Below are 20,196 nucleotides of genomic sequence, written 5' to 3'. Positions count from 1 at the left end.
AAAAAAACAGGGGAAAAGGCAACAAAGATCTACAATACCAAGCTGTCACTCAATATTCCTGTAGCATATGTTTCACTGATACCATGAAATGGTGCAAAAGTAGGCTATAGGCCTATCTTCTAATTTAAAGCTGCATGGTGCCTAATAAGGGATTCCCAAATTATATTGAATTGAGAGTGTTAATGATTTGCATTAATGACATTTCCCAGCCACATTTTGATGGTTGAGACAGAATTTTCTTCCAATATAGGATTTCTTTCTGTAATAAGGGAAATTAACAGAAATAAGGTTCACTGCTGGAAACATATCCTGAATCAATTTTGTGTAGCTTTATTTTGGAAAGTGAAGTCTAGTCTATCATAAAGTGTATTATTATTCTTCTTATTCATTATTATTATTACTACATATGTAGATGTAAATTGTTAAAATAAAATTTAGATATGTGATATCATATTTGCCTTGCTCAGGGGAAAACCTTTGTCAGCACTCCAGGACAGTATTTGTAGTTTGTAGTGCCAACCAACCATGGCCAGATTAACTCACTAGGTGGCCCCCTGGGCAAAAACATAATATGGCCCCTTGACTTCATCACAGAGATTTTACAGTGCTCTAACCAAAGTTTTGAGACTTGGCCTTTTAGAATTTTGACCTGAAATCTCAGAACAATAGAAAAAAAAATAGGACAGGGACAGACAGACCTTGCATGGCCACCTTGAATATTCAATTATTTGGGTCTGATTAAGCTGGATCCATATAAAAACACTATCAAGTTTGAAATACTGCAAAGTGATTGGAAGGAAAATAATAGGAAGAATGAGTATTGATCAAATGTAATTTTAATGATCAGCATTTAGAGCCCTGAAAGACTTAAAAGAATATGAAAACTTGTGAATTGTCATAGACTTGTGACAAGACTTGGGACTTCTTGTCTCGACTGACTTAAGACTTAACTTGGACTTACACCAAAGACTTAAATACAACTATTTTCCTAAATCATAACCTATACCATATAACATACCTGTTATATCAATGTAGCGATGTGTTGACTTGATACCGGCTCCAGGGCAAAAATGTGCTTTTTTTTTGTCCCAACTCCCGCCCTCTTTGCATTGTGTGTAGACTGATCCCTCAAGTTCCAATCATCAAGTACAGACTACAACCAGATTCAGATATAGTAGCTTCATGTTAGGCAGGTAATAACCCATTTCATTTATATTGTACTTTCGTGGTGCAAAGTTGTCGAACTAATTGGCAAACAATGGATCTGGGGTTTCGGGGGCCCCTGGGGTTATGTAGACCCACAGCAGTAACAAATATAAAAGTCACTTGTGTTTTCGTGACTCACGCAAGTGTAACAACTTTTACTGTGAAGTCCCAGCGCACACTCTGACCGGAAATGTCTGGCGTTATTGTGGCATGGTCCTTCCTCCTGTTTCTTCCTTGCTAGCAACTCGACTTAGCTAGCTAGTTAGCGAGACAAGCTCTTTAAAACCTTGTAGTGTAATTATTATGAATTGATTGATACGTGTATTATATTTTATTTCTGTCTCCACAGTCCAGATAACAAGCAAACTAACAAAATGAACATACGAAACGCAAGGGTAAGTGTGCTGAAATCCTCTCGACAGCCATGCTGTTTCTACTAACTGCTAGCTAAACTAGCATAGTTAGCTAGCTAAACTAGCATAGTTAGCTAGCTGTCGAAATCGCCAAATAAGGGGTTATCATTGTGTCATGCACCTTATTCGGTTTCTTTCTTTCAGCCGGAGGACCTTATGAATATGCAGCACTGTAACCTGCTGTGCCTTCCAGAAAACTACCAGATGAAATACTATTTCTATCACGGATTGTCCTGGCCTCAGGTGATTCACTGTGCACTTATCCTGTTTCTGCTAACACCACTGCTCCTAGCATCTAGCTACACCATTAACGTTTACAGTGTAACGTTATATCTGTATGTCTGGCACTCATCGTCTGTTTCTTTTTTTTTTTTTTTATCGTTTTAGCTCTCATACATTGCAGAGGACGAAAATGGCAAAATTGTAGGATATGTGCTGGCAAAGATGTGAGTATCTGACTATATATATATATATATATATATATATATATATATATATATATATATATATATATGACACTAGTTGCACAGAGGAGATGTGTGTGTATATGTATATAATGTGTTCCAAAGTTTGTTTGTGACCTTTTCATAGGGAGGAGGACCCAGATGATGTACCCCATGGACACATCACATCTCTGGTGAGTCTGAACGAGAGACACCTCATACATCTCCTCCATTATTTATATCACGTCTTCTAGTACTGAGATATTTGTCTGGCTTATCTGTGTCTTGCAGGCTGTGAAGCGTTCCCACAGGCGTCTTGGCCTGGCTCAGAAGCTGATGGACCAGGCCAGCCGGGCCATGATAGAAAACTTCAATGCTAAATATGTCTCGCTTCATGTTCGCAAGAGGTACTGTGAACGGTTCGCTGTGGACTATATACATTGTTGTGTGGTTCCCTGTTTCCAAAATGCGCTCAGGCTTCGACTGTGTGTTAGTGCTCTGGTTGTCAAGGGACTTACCAATCTTTTCTCCCCACTGCAGCAACCGAGCAGCCCTACACCTGTACTCAAACACACTCAAATTCCAGTAAGTGTATTTCTGTGCCAAGATCACTTCTGTGTTTTAATTGTAATGTATGTACTCATGTAGTATTGGTTCACAGTTAGCGTGGCCATAGACCGTTTTTTTTTCAGAAACACTGAGGTCATGAGTAGAGCTCGACCAATAAATCTGTCTATCAGGTAATTGCAGATATATTGGTAATGTCATATTGTTATTGTTAAACCTTTATTTACCAGGTAAGTCCCATTGACATTACAAAATCTCTTTCCCTGGCCAAGATAACAGCAATACATAGTTTCCAACAACATACATGCAAACATTAAAAACAAATAAGACAAGGCACATCGTATCAGTATCTAGCCAGGGAAGCAATTACAAGCTCTAGCCTCTTAACCCCTCACTAAATGTTTAAATGCTCTAATTGGGATGAGCCCATTGAACTGTAAACTGTCCGCAAGTGGTTCGGGGCTATTGGTGGTATAGTTGGTGTGTAGTGCTTTTGGTAGTGAATGCACACTTAGCCCTTGAGCATATTTGATCTAAAATCTTTTATTGACACGGATATGAGCAAGGTGTTTGCTTAGCTCTCCATCATTTTTTTTTTTTTTTTTTTTAAATGTGTTATGTGTTTATTTTTCGCTTGTCAGCAGCTCAAACTCTGCAGTACACTGTGCTTTCCCCCCTTATTTATATCTTTGAGATCATTTAGAAACGATGTTGCCGTTGTAGACCATCTTCAGCTATTTATGTATTTGGCCTAAAACTTTGAATACATTCTGTCTTAAAAACAGAAATTACAATTTATAAAATACTTAACCTGTAGACTGTAAAATCCTCCCAGGTTGTTACCCTTTATAAAAATGCAATGAATATGACCTCTACGTCCTTAATGCAGCTATGGCCCTCGGTTTAATTTTTTTCTGACTAACGTAATATATTGTTGTTCCTCCACAGGATTAGTGAGGTAGAGCCTAAATACTATGCAGATGGAGAGGATGCCTACGCCATGAAGAGAGACCTGGCCCACATGGCTGATGAGGTGACTTGATTTTCTAAATTTATCCACTATGGCAACACATACTGGCACTACACTAGTCTCGCATTGCCAGACCTTCCTCCACAGCACTGCGGAGGAAGGTCTGGCTAGTGCACACAGCATCCCGGGATGGGAGATAAACGTGCTCTGGTTTATTGGTATTTCTTAAAACCAATCGCAATCGTCTAGGCGCCGGACGCAATAGCGGTGCCTCTGCAAAATAGCCTCGGGAAGGAACTTGTTTTGGTGGAACGTGTGCTCGTTCAAAAGTTGTTTTAGTCGTGCAACAGAAAACTCAGATTCGTCAGATAGTCTAGCTAGCTGTCTCGATTTACCCCCAGAGATCTGAGGAGCAGTTCACCATAGTCCTCATAAATCCACCAGAATTCAGAATGCAATCACAAAGACAGCGGAAGGTAAGGGACATCAGGCCAAAGATGAGCGACTTCCGGCGGCACTGGACCAATCCCCTAATATATATATATAGTCGATATAGACTAGCGCTACACTGACACGATTCTCACTCCAGTCACCTCAGGGGACGTGTAACGCCACTGAACTCAGAAGAGCAGATTGTAACCGTGAATATGTTGTTTTCGTCTAATATGTCCCACAGCTGAGAAAGCCAGGAGTGCGTGTCTCGGGTCAGGAGGCTTCGTCTGGCCAGAGCCCGTCGGGGTCCGGTGACCAGGAGAGGGAGAACGAAAGAGACAGCGGAGGAGAGAGCAAAGAGCTGAGTGAAGTCAGCGAGGCAACGGAAAGCACAGACGTTAAAGATTCTTCTTCTGATTCACAATGACACTGCAGTCCTAGACATTTTTAAATTCATCCATTGCTTCCTTTTATCTCTTTTTGACAAAATCTCTGGCTTTACACACTGTGACTTTCTGTGCGTCAAAGCCTTTCCCACATTACCATTTTGTTTTTCTTAAATCTTGCTTTTCACTGCAGTGATGAACCAAACGTCTTGGATAATGACGTAAATCTCAACTAAACTAAAATGAATAACTGGTCTCAATGTTTTAATTGGATTGCAGTTGTCATTACCAAAAGTGTTCTGTAAGATTTAGAGAATTTAAAACAACTTGTACTTTTCAAATTGTCTCAATCTGGTCTCTTAATTATTTAACAGAATTACTGCAAATAAATCTTTCAAGTAATACTTTTTGTATCGCACTTATTTCAGTAAGTGATCATAGAAGCAGCTCAGTTGTTTACTTCTGAGTGTAGTACATGACATAATCGATAAATGTGGGTTTATAATGTATATTTTTTATAGTTACTACTTATGAGAAGTTCAATGAAATGTCTAAATATATTTAGTCAAAACAACACTTAATTATAAACTTTTTTCCAATAATACCATCTACACAGCTAGTGAAGAGGTTCCCATTGTTAGTGAAAAAGCTCTTTGTGGGTGTGTGTGTGGGTGGGATTTGACTATTTCCAACTTTGGCGACTCCTGGCGGTGGCACACTGTTACCTCCCAACAGCTCTGACCCTTGGGCTAAAAGCAGTAGTTTTCAGCAGGATTGTTGCATTTATCTTAAAAACAAAAACCTATGCCATCATGATGATGATAATAATAATAATGCAACATATAGGGGATTTAAGATCAGTCAAAGCATTTTACTCTTAAGTCAAGTTGAAAGACTTATGCAATAATTGTCTGATCTCTAAACTAAAACCCTCCCTTGTTGTGGCCAGGTTGGTTCAGTGGGTGGAGTAGGCGCACGTATATTGAGAGGTTTATTCCTTGATGCAGAGATCTAGGGTTCGAATCCGACCTGTGATTTCCTGCATGTCTTCCCCCTCTCTCTCCCTCTCTCTCTGCAAGTTTTGTTTTAATTTGATACAAAGTAAAGATTATTACGTCCTAATAATGAACTAATTACAGCATAGTTTAGGTGTATGGTGTCTAATTAAGGTTTACCTGTTAATTTACTGTCTAGTTAAGGCCACATTATTTCTAGTTTGGTCTAATTTGATACAAAGTATGTCAAAGTACGTCATATTAATATACTGTAAAATAAAGTAAGACCGAAACTTTCTTCAATCAAACTGGCCATCCTATGTGAGTTTAGTCATTGTTTAAAAGTGATTACACATCATCATACTGCTGTCTGTTAGAGGAAGGAAACAGGAGTGAGAGAGAAGGAGCCAACGTGACAGATAACTGCAAACTATGCACGCTGACCTTTCAGAAAGTTTGGCTGTTTGTGACAAATTACATATAGCTCACTTTAACAGCTTCATGCCGTTTTACACTTTTTAGCAAGAGGTGAGAAGACAACAACACTGCTGCTATTCAAAAAGGTTTTCCACAGTGATCAGATAAATTAGTTATGATTTAAAAGCAGCATGTTTTGCCCATGTTGCCACCAGTGCATGCATGTGTGAAAGTTATTGAGACAAATACACTTTTAGCTGTTTGCTGTTTTACTCGACATGAAGTGTTTCCACGGTTACTAGCCATACATTACTCATCATAAAACTGGGGTCATATAGTATGTAAGCAAATTGTGGATTATAGTGGCTGCCAGTCTTGTGCTAAGAATATACTGAGAATATTCAGGAGGTTTCCTTTCCAACTGAACACTGTAGCAGCTGATTTCACTTAGTAGCCTCTGAATAACCAGTGCAGGGGGACTAATCAGTGAAGACAGCTGGTGTTTGATTGGACTGAAAACCTGCTGTCGAGTTCAAGAGGCAGCATGAAAGAGAGACTCAAAAAGGTTTTTACTCCTCATCACACTTGCACACTGATGCCTGAAACTGAATGTGTGAGTGAGATGAGTGTTGAGAAAGAGAGAGCAGTAGAGCTCTGTGTGTGTGTGTGTGTGTGTGTGTGTGTGTGTGTGTGTGTGTGTGTGTGTGTGTGTGTGTGTGTGTGTGTGTGTGTGTGTGTGTGTGTGTGTGTGTGTGTGTGTGTGTGTGTGTGTGTGTGTGTGAGAGAAAAAAAGATGAGAGTCGAGAGAGAGAGAGTCAGAGAGAGAGAGATGAGTTCCACTCCACCCACATCCATCCGTGTCCAATGTGAGGGGGAGGTGAAACAGTTGAGAGCTTACTGTGCTATTAACTGGCATTATTTAGTTGCCTCAGTCTGGAGAAGAAACAAGTCAGGACTGTTCCCACCAGGTAGGACTTTTTTTTTAAATATTCATTCATCTTACTGACCTGTCTCACCAAAACAAGACAGGTTGTCGGTTTAGGTCTAATAAACACGTTTCTGTACTATAAAGTAAGTGCTATTATGAAAGATCGCTAGATATAGCCCTCAGGACATCAACGCCTCGTGGCTCAGGAAGCATCTATGTGTTGGTACTTGTGAGAACCCAAAGTGAAACACCCAGAATTACAAGTATAGCAACTGAAGAACCAGTTGTGGTGAGCTTAAGACCATATTTCATAAAGTATTGCAGCAGATTGTGACGACAGGAGGTGGTGATTCACTGCTGATCACATAGAGAAAGAATGAAAAGGGCTAATGGAAAAGGGTGACATAGGCTGGAAAAATGAGACACTCGTTTTTACACAAGGAGTTTGCGACTTTCAGATTGATTTCAGCAGGACATTTGGTAAATGTCTCAGGTGGAAAGGAGTGGACACTAGTGCACATTTCAACTGAAGATAATGCTGATGAGTGATGTTTTGGCTTTTGAAAAAAGGGGAAGTTAAGGGGTAAAAAGAGAATGTGTGTAAGGGTTATGATCCAGCAAGAAAAAACCCTAGTCTTCTTCCCCTTTCTGATGTGTGCTAAATGTTGTCCTAACAAATGATATATTGCAGACAACAGCAACTAAGTTGTTCATTCTCAATTCATAGAAGACCTGTCAGATGATTGTCATGTGTTGAAATGTCATGCACTCGTTTCTATCTTTATACATGATAAAATGGCAACAAAAACCAAAGTTTTTCAGATGAGCGACAACAGTCAGTTGTGATGTGTATCCTGTCTAATGCCTAGTCTCAGTCGGATAAACGTGCCCAATTTCTTAGCCTAAACTGGAATATACTTTATGTAAAGATTATCAGTCAGTTAGGGTAACTAGAAATAGTAGGCGGAAAGCATCTGGAATATACAGGATATACTATGACTGCATCAATAACTCGAGTATCATTGGTAAAACCACCTGTAGTCTCGAGAACAAACATCCCCACAGAGCTGTATGCCTTGTGGTTCACCCTATTTTTAGGGCAGCTGAGATGTTGCAAGAGCTATTTTTGCACCTCATGCAATTCTGCAGTGTGACCAGTGCAGCAGGCAGCACACATGCCAACTGTTTTCTTGTAGAGCATTGCAGCGGGTGACCAGTTTGAAGAGATGTGTTACAGTAAGATGAACTTGCTCTTTTCACTCTTTCTGTGGCAGGAGGAAGTTAGCATGGTCTGTGGTAGGGAGGGGTAAGGGGGTGTTTTGAGTGTGAAAGTTTAGAGAGGCATGCTTTGGTCCTGCATAGGTCCTGAATTCTTCTTCTTTTTTTTTTTTTTTTTTTTTTTTTTTTTTAACCAGACTTTGTCCAGCAGAGATCAGAATAGCTTGCATGCACATAAAGTACACTATGATTCAGCAAGAGAAGTAAAAAAAAAAAAAAGGAACAGAGCAGCTGGTATTTCATAATACATCGTGAGATAATCAAATATTCACTTCCTTTTATCCAGAATTCCACCCAGTAGGAGCAACAATGACTTCCCATGTAAAACTCCGGAAGGAGAGGGTTGGTATGGTGGACTACGACACACAAATCAAAGGTAAAAAATAAAATGCATCTGCACCATTCTAACATCTCTCGCTCTCGCTCTCGGCTCTCTCTCTCTCTCTCTCTCTCGCTCTCTCTCTCTCACACCCCATTTTCAACAATGTGCTCTTTCTGTACAGAAAAAAAGAAGTAAAATCCGTTTTTCAACCACAGGGTTTCAGAATTAGTCGTATTATCTCGTATGTGTTGTTATTCTTTGCCTCGTCTGTTATTCATTCTTTCTTGCCCCTTCTTGCTTTCCCTTTCAGAGGTCCGTTGCCAGCTTGTAGACCAATTGAAGGTGTTAGACTTGCAACTTGAGCAGAAGAGCCAGCAGCTGCAGGATCTGACGGACTACCTGCGGCGCCGGGGTGAAATTGAAAGCGAGTATGCACGCTCCCTGGAAAAACTTGCTGAAAGGTTCACTTCCAGGATCAAGAGGTAATGGCAATCCCATAACAAACTGAATTAACTAGCATTTCATTTGAGAATGCTGTTGCAAAGAATTCCTGGTTGTATCTTACAAATTGTTTACCCATGTGTACCCCTTCCCTTCCATCTTCACATATGCTCAGGAAGGAGCCCAGTAGTAATTCGGTGGCCCAGGTCTGGCTGGCTATGCTATCCCAGACCCGCCAAGAAAGTAGGGACCACAATGGACTGAGTGAGTGCTGCAGCACCTTCCTCATCCAGCCTCTCACACACTGCCTGGAGTACACACAGCGCCTTGCCAAGAAGGTACTGATATGAGCACTGGCACCCACCAAACACAAACACAGTCTTTCATTAGGCATTTTGGACAAGTCTGTACAGGGTAATATACCTGACTGCTTTGCTACCACTTTCCTTTCTAACTCTGACACCTGTATTTCTCTTGAACACTTGACGTAAAAAAAAACATTCAGTGACTCACCGTGTTCCATCTGTGTTGAGCCATTTCACTTTTGTGGTATTTTGTTATTGCACCCAGAGTAAAGACATCTGCACTCAGCTACAAGATGGACTACTCAAGGTTACCACAGAGCTACAGACTGTAAGTGAGAAAACCAACCACCCAAAACATTTTCCGTTTCCTAAACAAACAAAAGGAATACATTGGGGTTTGTGTCTGTGTACAGGCATGGCGGACATACTACCAGTACCACTCAGACTATGTGTGTGCAGAGGGCAAGCTAAAGGAGGCAGAGAAACAAGAGGAAAAGCAGAAGCAGAGTAATGCTAAGAAGCTTGAGAAGTTGATAGAAAAAGTAAATACCCTTTTATGTAGTTTCATGTGCATACATGTCTATATATGTCTTTATTTCCCCACTTATCGATAATTGTTTATGTGCCATAGAGACAAGGTAAGGTCAAAGAGATCTACCTGAAGTGCAGCAAGGCCCGAAACGAGTACCTCCTAAATTTGGCTGCAGCCAATGCCTCCATGAATAAGTACTACCTCCAAGACATCTCTACTCTCATAGATGTAAGTGCATCATCAGTAGTTGTTGTTGTTGTTGTTGTTGTTGTTGTTGTTGTTGTTTTTTTTGTTTTTTTATGGAGTTTACTACCATGCCCTATTGGGCCAGTCATCAAACATTAAAAACAGTGTAACATGATGTGATATTATACCAGATATCATTTAAAATATGTTTAAGGATGTAATCTTCATCTCAAAGCACCCAAATTATATACGTGATATTGATATTGAGTGAAATTTGATTGTGTCCTTTAGTGTGCAGATGTAGGGTATCACCTCTCTTTGGATCGGGTGCTGCAAACTTACCTGACCAGTCGGTGGCGGACCCAGCAGAATCTAAGCACGGGGCTGCAGCAGCTCCAAGGCACCGTGTCGGGACTAGACCAGAGCCAGGACAGAGACACCCTCCTGCAGGACCACTATAACACCTTCTGTATGCCCCTTCGCTTCCCTTATCAGCCCCATGATGGAGACCAGGTGTGTGTGTGTGTGTGTGTGTGTGTGTGTGTGTGTGTGTGTGTGTGTGTGTGTGTGTGTGTGTGTGTGTGTGTGTGTGTGTGTGTGTGTGTGTGTGTGTGTGTGTGTGTGTGTGTGTGTGTGTGTGTGTGTGTGTGTGTGTGTGTGTGTGTGTGTGTGTGTGTGTCCGCTGTTTGGCATCAACTCTGTACACTCGCGTGTGTGTCTCGCAGGTTTCCGAGGTCAGTGCAGAGGGTGAGATGAGATGCGAGCTGGAGACCAGATTCAAACAGCTACAAACCAGACTGAAAGCAGTCACCCAGGAAACAGAGGAGGTAGAGTACATTACACAACCACCACAACACATCCACCAGTGTTATCAACTCACCCAAGTCCAGAGGTCTATTTCACAAAACCAAGATAAGGGATTAAGCCGTGATTTCCCAGTTATCCTGGCTCAATTTAGCCTTGACTCGGTTTCACAAAAGCAGAGGCACCTAAATTACCATGGAGATTTATTCTGTACAGCTAGCCTGCTCCTGACCACACTAACAGCCAGGATTTATTAATCCTGGAGCCTTTTCTGTTCACTCTGCAGTGCTTTTACCTTATTGTTATCAGCCTGCATTAAAATACAATGTGCATATTGCTGTTCAGTTAACTTTGTTTAAAGTTGTGAGCATTATTTTTTTAATAATTATTCATGTGACATTGTTATTGTTATATTGCTGTATGAAGACTGCTGTTCATATTGTTAGAAGTTTGATGAATATATTATGGCAGTTGTTGAGATAATTAGAAAAGGCTGATAACATTTCAAATGTGTTTTTTAAATGAAGTCTGTTACTAAGGGCAATACATACAATGCTGTACTACTCTGTTACATTCATGTTTACAGTGTGCATGGAATTTATCACTTAATTATCTTTATAGTTTCTAGATTTTAAAGTCCAATTTCTTCAGTGTCTTTCTTTTCTACGTCCATATATACGAGGGAGCAAAGCATATAATATGTAAAGAAGGAAACTCGGCCTCTGTTTTTATAAAAAAAAAAGAGAAGAAAAAAATGCGTGGCAGATAATAGTGGACCGACTGTATGAGTGATGTATCTAAAAATATATATATATATATTTATGAACTACTGCTCTTAACTGAAAGCATTCAATGAGTCACTTGTCATTTGCAAAAATGAACAGTTGTACACTTTGCATTAAAAGCGAGCAGTGGAAGTTAATATGACTTAGGTCATTTATATTTTAGCCCATGAGAGAGAGGGCGAAACCGAGTGAAAGAGACATTAGCCGACTGGCTAACACTGGCGCATTTACAGAAATGTTGATTAATGTGCATTGTACTAATCAAATAAACTTACAACAAATGTACGCATCATATTCTAGCGTTATAGAAAATTGATCTTCATGGTAAATTTCCTGAGTAACATTATCTTCTGCTTACTTTTAAGGCAAAGAGTACAACTGTTAATTTCTGCAAATGATTAGTAGCCTAATCCTTGAATGGTATGACTGTTTCAATTCAGAGCAGTTTTCAGTTAATGGATGTTTAGGCTAGTTAGCATTCAGTCGGTTTGCGATCGTCTGCCACGCTTTCTGTTGCTGTTTCATTACAGCGTCCGTGTTTCTTTTCTTTCTTTCTTTTTATACAAATGTGTTTCACGTTATGCTTCCATAAGAAGCTGCTGCTGACTCTGTGTAAAGTATGTACAATGCATATTCGCCATTTTAGCATCAGTAAATCTGTGATCGACCTCGCGGTCTGTTAAAGAAAGCCGTGAACGTGCATCTATCCAAATTCCTTCAGCCTGGCTCGACCTAGTCGCTCCTCCTCAGCCTGCCTTGGCCTTCGTGAAACGCAGCTAGCCAGGATGCACAGATTAGACTAGGTCAAGCCTCACTTTATCGGTTATCCTGGATTTATAAATTCTGCTCTTGTGAAACAGCCCCCAGGGCAGAGTTCTTCCCCGGCTGTACATTTTTTATTTTGTCCTTGCTTTATTAACCTTATTTTATTGAAGTAGATGGAAAGTGTGAAAAGTAAAGCTGTGAAGTCAAGCTGTTAAACATATGAGGAAAGTACAACCAAAACTATCCAACTTAATTTGTGTATTTAAAAGGTTCTATAGAAATGAATCAAAATATGGCCAGTGTGCTTTCAGGTCAGCAAATGGCAGGAATGTGCCCAATATTTCAAGTCTGAGTCGGTCACTAAGCCTCTAGTCTGGCTCATTGGATGTACAGTGCTAACATAAAGCCTGACATACGCTGGTCCATGTCAAGATTGACCATGCCCATCATATTTGATCCTTTTGTATGTATTATGACATTTTAGCCTGGCAGGCACTTGAATGCAACATAATTGCAATCACAGTCAGTTCCCCTCAGCCCTCATATTTTGCAGTACAGAGTGCAGTATTGCCAAAGCATAATATTCAGTTGTTATCTCTCTTGCTGCTGTTACACAGGCTAGAAAGAGTATGTCGGCGGCCCAGTCTTCCCTGCTGGAGAGTGTCGGTGATGATGATCTGGAGCCCAGCAGTGGTTTGTCTCAGGAGGGCAGCACTGAGAACCTGACAGTGAAGCCCAGTGTGGCCCGTCGCAGGGCCAACATGCAGGAAATAGAAAACCTCTATTTCACTGTGAGTATGTTTTTGAAGTAATAAACCAGAATAGCACAGTGTTTAGGGAGGTTTTAATGATATGCAGCTGGTGGATATGCAGACGTGTTGATGCATGAGAACCACATTGAATGATGGGGAGAGGATGATAATGACTTTTAATTACATTGGATTTGTTTTACAGAGAGTAAAAGAGCACCTTGTAGCCAGCTCCCTGGTATCTAAACTGCAAGCCAAACATGACCAGCTGAAAGTGGCTGTAGAAAAAGGTATCACTTCTGCATTTCACACAGAACAATGGCAAAAGACAAACTGCTGACTCAAGTGTCAGTTGGAGTATAGTTCTTTTTCACTAAATTGCTGTTCCTTTTTTAACCTGAATGCTAAGTATTGCATATTAATTTATTCTGATGTATTCCTCATTTCTTCTTACTTTTTTTTTTTTTTTTTCTTGTGCCTTTTCCCCTCCTAACAGAAGCATCAAATGGACATCCTGGGTACAGTTATACATGTTTTAAGAGCACTTAAGAGTGATTGTGTTCTTGGTTTAATTGTGAACAATGCTGTATACTTTAGACACTTATTATACAATTGTAACAAAATAAAGTTTACTGTGTCTCACATTATGTTATCTGTCTCTGCAGACACAATGGAAAGTCGATGCGTGTCAGGAAGAATTACTCAAGTGCCAATTTGATGCACAACCACAAACTTTTCAGTGGAGACATGCTGTCTTTCATACAGGTTGCTACCATCATGATTACACTATCTCACCATTTATTGATTCATTCAAATGGTTTTTCCTTTTCAAGCACATTGGTTATCAGTGATGAATTAGACTTGAAGTTTTTTCTTCTTCTTCATTCAGGCATCAGGACAACAGATTCCAATTGTTGTGGAAAGTTGCATTTGCTTTATCAACCTCAATGGTGAGTATTCAAGACTGAAGTACTGTCTGCAAATTACAGACAGACAGGAACCGCTGTGTAGAATTGTAAAATTCACAGCTTTAGAGCCCACAGTGATCATATCAGAAAGCCACAGAATAGTAGATAGCAATGTCATCCCCTCCCGCCACAGTTCTGACTGGGCAACACTGACATGAATGGGCTGAAACCACCACACAGACTGTACTTTTTTACCATGATTGTTGTGATATGATTGTATGTTACAAACAAAAACTTAATTTTAAAGATGCTTTAATGGCATAAACATTTACACGTAATGACTTTAAATACATTTTTGGCATGGATCACCAAGCTACTTTCGAGCACTGATGAATTGTGATCATCTGGCTGTCCATCAGGTCTCCACCATGAAGGGATATTTAGAGTGCCGGGCTCTCAGATGGAGGTCAACAACCTGAGGGATGCATTTGAGCGAGGTAGGCCTGTGTGTTTGTTTTAGCATGACCCATATGTCTTTTTTTTTTTTTTTTTTTTTTATAAAATGAAGTAGCTCCTCTGACTGTGGAGCAATAATAATGTGGGGCTGTGGGCTTCTCCTGCAGGAGAGGACCCCTTGGCTGAGCGGAGCTATGACCTGGACTCTGTTGCTGGAGTGCTGAAGCTCTACTTCAGATGTCTGGAGAAACCTCTCTTCCCCATCGACAGCACCAGCCAACTCTTGGAGTATGCCCGTGAGTGTATGGGTGCATCTTTTGAAATATCAAATGAGTGTGGCTGACTGCATACGGAAGGAGCTTAGCTTTCTTTCATCACCTTTTTTGTCAGAAATAAAGAACGAGGCAGAGAGAGCAGCTCAGTTCAAAATTGTCATATCTTCCTACCCTGAGCCCGCCATCATCGTCATGAGATACCTTTTTGCATTCCTTCACCAGTGAGTATTGCAACAAAACAAAAGCAAACCAAACTAAATGAAGACTGATAGAAAATTGTTTCAATCAATGTGTTATCAAAACATTTTAAGGGAAAGTTTATGTAGGAGATGGATTGAGGTATGTTCTGATATTATGTTTGTAACGTGTATTGGATAAATGTAAGGCCCGGGACACATTAACCCGATTATCGGCCGTGGGACAGTCTGGCGAGGTCAGTGACTCAAATCTGTTCAGTGTGTCCCGTGCCGTCGTCCGTCTGGGGGGCTGTCGGCGTTCATTTTGGCCGACCTGACATGTTCGGTCGGCGGCAGGGAAGTCGGGACTCACACTCATGCAGCGGGCCCATGTTCGACTCCGGCCTACAGCAGCCCTTTGCTGCATGCCCTTTCCCCCCCTTTCATGTCTTCAGGTGTCCTGTCAATTAACCCTTGTGTTGTCCTTCAGGTCCCAGTGACCCGAAGGACAACACAAGGATTATGTACTTCCGTTTACTTTGTTGAGAATTGCTCTCTAAAACCGGTTTCTTTTAAAGTAAGTAAGTAAAGTTTATTTCTAGAACACATTTAAACACAGTTTAAGCTGACCAAAATGCTGTACAAACAAGAACTAAGGTGCTGTATTAACCCTTGTTTAGAGAGAAATTCTCAACAAAGTAAATGGAAGTACATAACCCTTGTGTTGTCCTTCGGGTCACTGGGACCCGAAGGACAACACAAGGGTTAAAGACCTAAAATGCCCAAAAAATAATCTTAAAAAAAAGAATTCTACCCTCTTTCTCCTTCATTGGATAATTTTGTGTTTCTGCTCCCTGCCTCTAGTGTGTCTCAGTACAGTGATGAGAACATGATGCAGCCTTACAACCTGGCTGTGTGTTTTGGCCCCAGCCTGGTAAGAGGGGCTCACGATGATGATGTTGTCACCCTGCAGCCTCAGATCAACGCCCTGGTGAACAGCATCATCCTCCAGCACGAAAGCATCTTCCCCAGCCAGAGTGAAGTACAAGGGCCGGTGTATGAGAAATGCATGACACTGGAACAGGATGACAGGTAAGAGAAAAGACGTTCATACCCATATCATGGATACTATGTACGGTGGAATGTTTGTCTGAGGGCATTTCTTCTTCGCAGTGAGCCTATCATTGAAGAAGGAGATGTGGAAGCAGAGTACACCCACAGCAAAGATGGTATGTTTTATGTGCTTATCTCTATCTCTAAAGCTGTGGCGGTGTCTTTGAAACATTATTTTATTCAATTCACAATGTGGTATTCTGCAGAGATGGAAACAGGACCCTCAGCTGACAACAGCACCCGATTGTCTGCAGCACCAACACACATAAAAGCAGAACGTCCTAGAGCCAACAGCAGCGGTTCAATTGACCAAAGTAGGTTGATGGCTGGACAAGTTGGGGGCAGCATCGCTTCAAGTGGAAAGTTAATGCTCCAGATTCCCATGGGGCCACAGTGCAAGCCACGGCGGGGCCACTCTCCTGGCTGTGTGCGCAGAGAGTGAGTATCGCTGGATGCTGCTGAACTGACTTGTTATGTTTGAGTGAGAAATTAATATTTAATGTTTTCCAATTTCTTTTTCTGCATACAGATTGCAGGAACGCTCATCTTGTGAGGATATTGTCGTTAAAGTAGACAAGGTCTGTCTTGTTTCTCAATTTAAATGACTGAACTCACTATGTGACAAGGCACCCTTTTTATTAAGGGTTTGTAAGTTATGAGTAACAGCTTTTAATAAGAGTTCATAAATAATTTACCACTGCTTTATATTAATAAAGATGATTTGTCTTAGTAAGTCATCTGCAACTAGAAGTGTTATTAAGTCTTCAAGGGTTTTTACAACAATCTGTCAACAATTAAGTCTGCAGTTGTAAATGTTGTAATTTTACAAGTTCCTAACAGACAAATCAAGTTTTATACTAAAGAACACCAGCCAAAGATTTTTTTATTTTATTTTTTCACAACCTAGCGAATCAAAGAGTTTATTAAAGCATTGGTAAATTATTTTTAGATTTAGTGATTACTTATAATTTACAAACCCTTTTTTATAAATGTCTTTCCAAAGCAGCATCAAATTACTTATAATTGAATGACAATAGTACGTTATGGCTTTTATGTGAAACCTAATTACTGTAGAGACTCATGTACTCAGAAGGGAAAGCAAAGAACAGAGTTTTGTCTTTTTCCTCTCTACTCACCATTGTTTATTTCATCTCACAGGAGGTCTGTCGCCAGATGGACTCTGTCTTCATGGAACTTCTCTCGCGGCAAGCACTGCAGGATCCCTCCTCCACCGCCTCCTCTCCCTCTGCCCAAGCTCCCCAAAAGAAAGGGAAGCGGGATGGACGCAGGGGGAGAGGAGCAGGGCTCTTTAGAGCAGCAGCTCCACTGGACTGAGAGGCATAAGTTTAGGCATCTGTAGATGACATGAAAAGAGAGGGATACATAATAAAATGGAGGTGCAGGGTAATGCCATCTGACACTAGCTTTCAACACATCCTATTTCTAGAAAACTGCGATCACTGACCCATAATCACTTCTCTGAGGTCAATGTGATTGGTTTGGGCTTCTTTCCATCGGGTGGCTCCCCACTCCTTTTTTATTCATGTTTTGTACAGCAGAACCCTGCTGTGACTGCAGACCTGCAGTACAATTTGGAAACTGTGGATTACTTGAAATGCACAGATGTGTTTGTGTGCAGCTAAATGTGTTTATGCAACTTATGCCTCTATATCTACATCTGTGTAGGTGTTGATATTCAACCGTTTCCTTTTCAAGCCAAATTTGCTCAGTGGTTTTAGTCAACAAATGCACATGTATGTACGTATATAAAACTACACATATTGTTCATCAAATGTTTACCAAAATGAGGTAGTCCCATAGTTGATAAAACTGAATACTGTAGCTGTAAGGAATTTGTATACATTTAATTATTTGTAACTTGTTTCACACTTTATAATTTTGTCTGTATATCTGGAAAGCCGAATAAGTATATATTTTTTTTCTATTCTGACTGCTTTGTTTGTTTTGGTCGTAAATATGAGTACTGGGAAATGTGAGATGTATAACTTTAATAGGTATTGGTTATTATAAGGTTTTAAAAGTTAAAATAGAATAATTTACTAATAAAAATTTTTCTTGATTATGAGTTCTGTTTTTATGAATAATGAAATGAGCTTGGGGCTTTTTAGAAATGCTTTATTATGGTAACCGATTTAAAAAAAAAAAAAAAAAAAAAATGACCAACAGACAATTTCACTTACATAGCAGGTAAAACACAGGTGTATCTATGACATCTAATTAATGACAGCTCATTTTTATTTATTTTTTTATATTGACAGGTCTCACATATTTATAGTTATCAAGATTACTGTAAAAATTGCCCAGAATTCTCCTTAATTTAAGTGTATCAGTAACCCTTCAAAATGACTCCAAATGCACAATAACAGGGCCTTACTTGGAACTGAAGCATCCAAGTCAAATGCAGCCATTATTAGTTATATTATTGAAAGCATATGTGCTTCTGCTGCTATGATGACATACAGTATAATGTCCCCTGTGAAAGAGGTTGATCGTCTTGGTTGACAGTTTTGACAGCTTTGTTTTTTTTATGGACATATTTTCCATTTTGAACAGAAAAAGTGATTCAGCCAATCACTCCACATTTACATATAGGGAAACCTTCCAGAATAAATTAATAAATTGTACAAATATTTGTGATAGCTAAATGATTAGAGAGAATTAAATAAACCCAAATGCTTTTGTACTGCTTGAGGGATACAAACTGGTTGGATATATTCTAGGTATAATTTTAACTAGATTAATGCCTTTGTTAAAGTCACATTTGTGTGGAATTTTCTTGTAGCATGTTAGTAGTATCATATATCACCAATTCGCCTTTTAAATAACTAGTGCAGTGCCCGTTCACAACGTACCTGTTTGGAATGGGCCGATTGCTTGTCCTCCTGTATCCCAAAATAACTTACAGGACACCAAAGCACTAATTATGCAACTCAACTATATATTACTGACTTACTTTGTACTTCTACTCCAGAGAAAAACATTGTACTACTACATTTACCTGACAGAAAAATTTAACTGGTTATATGTTACTCACAAAATATCACAATTAAAATATGATGCATTATTATTCATTAAACTATCCAGCATTATATTAGAATTGAAGGCTTCACCTTGAACAGACATTAAGTAAATGTAAGTATTGTGCTGATATAATGCCTCTCTGTTCACTTGAAGTAAACATTTGAATGCAGGACTTGTACTGTGCACTATAGTTCAAAAACATTTTGACTGCCAGTACCAACATTCACTGTTAGAGAAAGAGTGAAAAGTACAGTAGGCTATATTATTATGTAGATGTATTATTACTGACGCGTAAAATCATAATAAGCATTTTAAGCAAATCAAAAGGAAGCATTACAAGGAAACAGAGAATGCTGCTTTTGTCTGCACCTCCAAAAACAGTGATTTTTGCCACCAGCAGGTTGTGCTGCTACTACATCAGGTGATACTGTCATTCCCTGGTTTTTATACCCAGATAAAACATGATCCCACTGCCATTAAATCCCCCCCCCCCCTCCTTTTTTTTCTTGGTCTCGTTTTGTTTGTGTGGTGGTGTAGCCTATAGCCTAGGCCTATGCCTATTAGGCATAATAATAATAATACGCATTTTATGGTGTATGTATAGGCCTATATGTACGATACAAAAATAATAATAATAATAATAATAAGCATTTTAAACCGCTCTACCTAAAAATGGCTCTTAAGTACAGTTAGTCTTCTTGGTTATACCACCACTGGTTAAATATCAGACCAAAACAATGTGCCACACATAATTTACATAATATATCAAAAGAAAATATATTTAGGTAAATCAGGTGTGGTACAAGTTAAAGCGTAACTCTCACCAAAATGCATCCTAGGGTATTTTTGTGAATGTACGCGAGTCAAACTTTAGTTTAAAAGCATATTTAGGAGCGACTCGCTACTTCTAAGATTCACGTATTCTCGTTTTTGGGTAAAATGGCCTTTTGAATGGGAGTGGTAGGGGCACTCTCATGCTAGTCTCAAAATAGCTATTTTCGAAATACTAAGAAGGCTCGACACAGCATGAAACTATGCTCGAAGTATCACCAGGGGCTCTACACATGAACGAAAGCATTGACAACATTGTTTGTGTACACAGATTTACTAAAAAGAGAGTTTTTGAGCAACTCACCGCAGCTGTTAACTTTCCGGCCACTACCACCTCGGCAGTGAAAACGAGTCGATATCCGAATGCGAATGAACGGACTCCATATGAGGCTCTTTTTTCAACTACAAGGTCAATATTGTTTTTCAATAACGACAAAACAACGACTTATCCGTGCATTTATATGGAACTAA

At 39.8% G+C, this 20,196-nt stretch overlaps 2 protein-coding genes and 1 long non-coding RNA gene across 5 annotated transcripts; 2 read left to right on the top strand and 1 right to left on the bottom strand.

Annotated features, from left to right (window-relative positions):
* Window positions 1–1,383: 1,383 nt before the first annotated feature.
* On the top strand, window positions 1,384–4,821 carry naa10 (N-alpha-acetyltransferase 10, NatA catalytic subuni). Of its 3 annotated transcripts, none has more exons than XM_039799727.1 (8): window positions 1,384–1,601; window positions 1,764–1,862; window positions 2,007–2,065; window positions 2,211–2,256; window positions 2,354–2,469; window positions 2,603–2,647; window positions 3,578–3,662; window positions 4,253–4,416. In XM_039799727.1, exons 1-8 carry the CDS (start codon window positions 1,581–1,583, stop codon window positions 4,277–4,279), a joined length of 498 nt encoding a protein of 165 aa, XP_039655661.1. In that variant the 5' UTR covers window positions 1,384–1,580; the 3' UTR covers window positions 4,280–4,416. The 3 variants fall into 3 exon arrangements, with proteins under 3 accessions (XP_039655661.1, XP_039655660.1, XP_039655659.1); XM_039799726.1 differs by having other exon boundaries at window positions 1,385–1,601; window positions 4,276–4,821; XM_039799725.1 differs by having other exon boundaries at window positions 1,385–1,601; window positions 4,267–4,821.
* Window positions 4,822–6,658: 1,837 nt separating this feature from the next.
* Window positions 6,659–17,938, top strand: LOC120558638 (rho GTPase-activating protein 4-like). Its single transcript, XM_039799722.1, has 22 exons — window positions 6,659–6,797; window positions 8,322–8,411; window positions 8,668–8,839; window positions 8,974–9,136; window positions 9,369–9,431; window positions 9,517–9,645; window positions 9,735–9,863; window positions 10,113–10,334; window positions 10,547–10,648; window positions 12,793–12,966; window positions 13,130–13,214; window positions 13,421–13,442; window positions 13,590–13,689; window positions 13,814–13,874; window positions 14,252–14,329; window positions 14,456–14,584; window positions 14,679–14,784; window positions 15,604–15,831; window positions 15,913–15,968; window positions 16,059–16,290; window positions 16,382–16,430; window positions 17,011–17,938. Exons 1-22 carry the CDS (start codon window positions 6,659–6,661, stop codon window positions 17,185–17,187), a joined length of 2,706 nt encoding a protein of 901 aa, XP_039655656.1. The 3' UTR covers window positions 17,188–17,938.
* Window positions 15,679–20,141, bottom strand: LOC120558641. Its single transcript, XR_005639159.1, has 3 exons — window positions 20,030–20,141; window positions 16,989–17,206; window positions 15,679–15,814 (listed from the first exon to the last, which is right to left on the bottom strand). It is a non-coding gene; the product is annotated as an uncharacterized LOC120558641 (long non-coding RNA).
* Between the last annotated feature and the right edge of the window lie 55 nt (window positions 20,142–20,196).

The sequence above is a fragment of the Perca fluviatilis genome, chromosome 5 (assembly GCF_010015445.1).
Source record: "Perca fluviatilis chromosome 5, GENO_Pfluv_1.0, whole genome shotgun sequence".
Lineage (NCBI taxonomy): Eukaryota > Metazoa > Chordata > Actinopteri > Perciformes > Percidae > Perca > Perca fluviatilis.
This window is presented reverse-complemented; position numbering and strand designations above follow the sequence as displayed.

Bases quoted from the DNA above. Each gene is read 5' to 3' on its own strand.
- naa10 (XM_039799725.1), top strand. From the start codon at position 1,581: ATGAACATACGAAACGCAAGG. The intron at 2,066-2,210 runs GTGAGTATCTGA...ACCTTTTCATAG, and splicing joins GGATATGTGCTGGCAAAGAT to GGAGGAGGACCCAGATGATG. The intron at 2,648-3,577 runs GTAAGTGTATTT...GTTCCTCCACAG, and splicing joins TCAAACACACTCAAATTCCA to GATTAGTGAGGTAGAGCCTA.
- LOC120558638 (XM_039799722.1), top strand. From the start codon at position 6,659: ATGAGTTCCACTCCACCCACATCCATCCGTGTCCAATGTGAGGGGGAG. The intron at 9,137-9,368 runs GTACTGATATGA...TATTGCACCCAG, and splicing joins CACAGCGCCTTGCCAAGAAG to AGTAAAGACATCTGCACTCA. The intron at 13,690-13,813 runs GTTGCTACCATC...TTCTTCATTCAG, and splicing joins ACATGCTGTCTTTCATACAG to GCATCAGGACAACAGATTCC.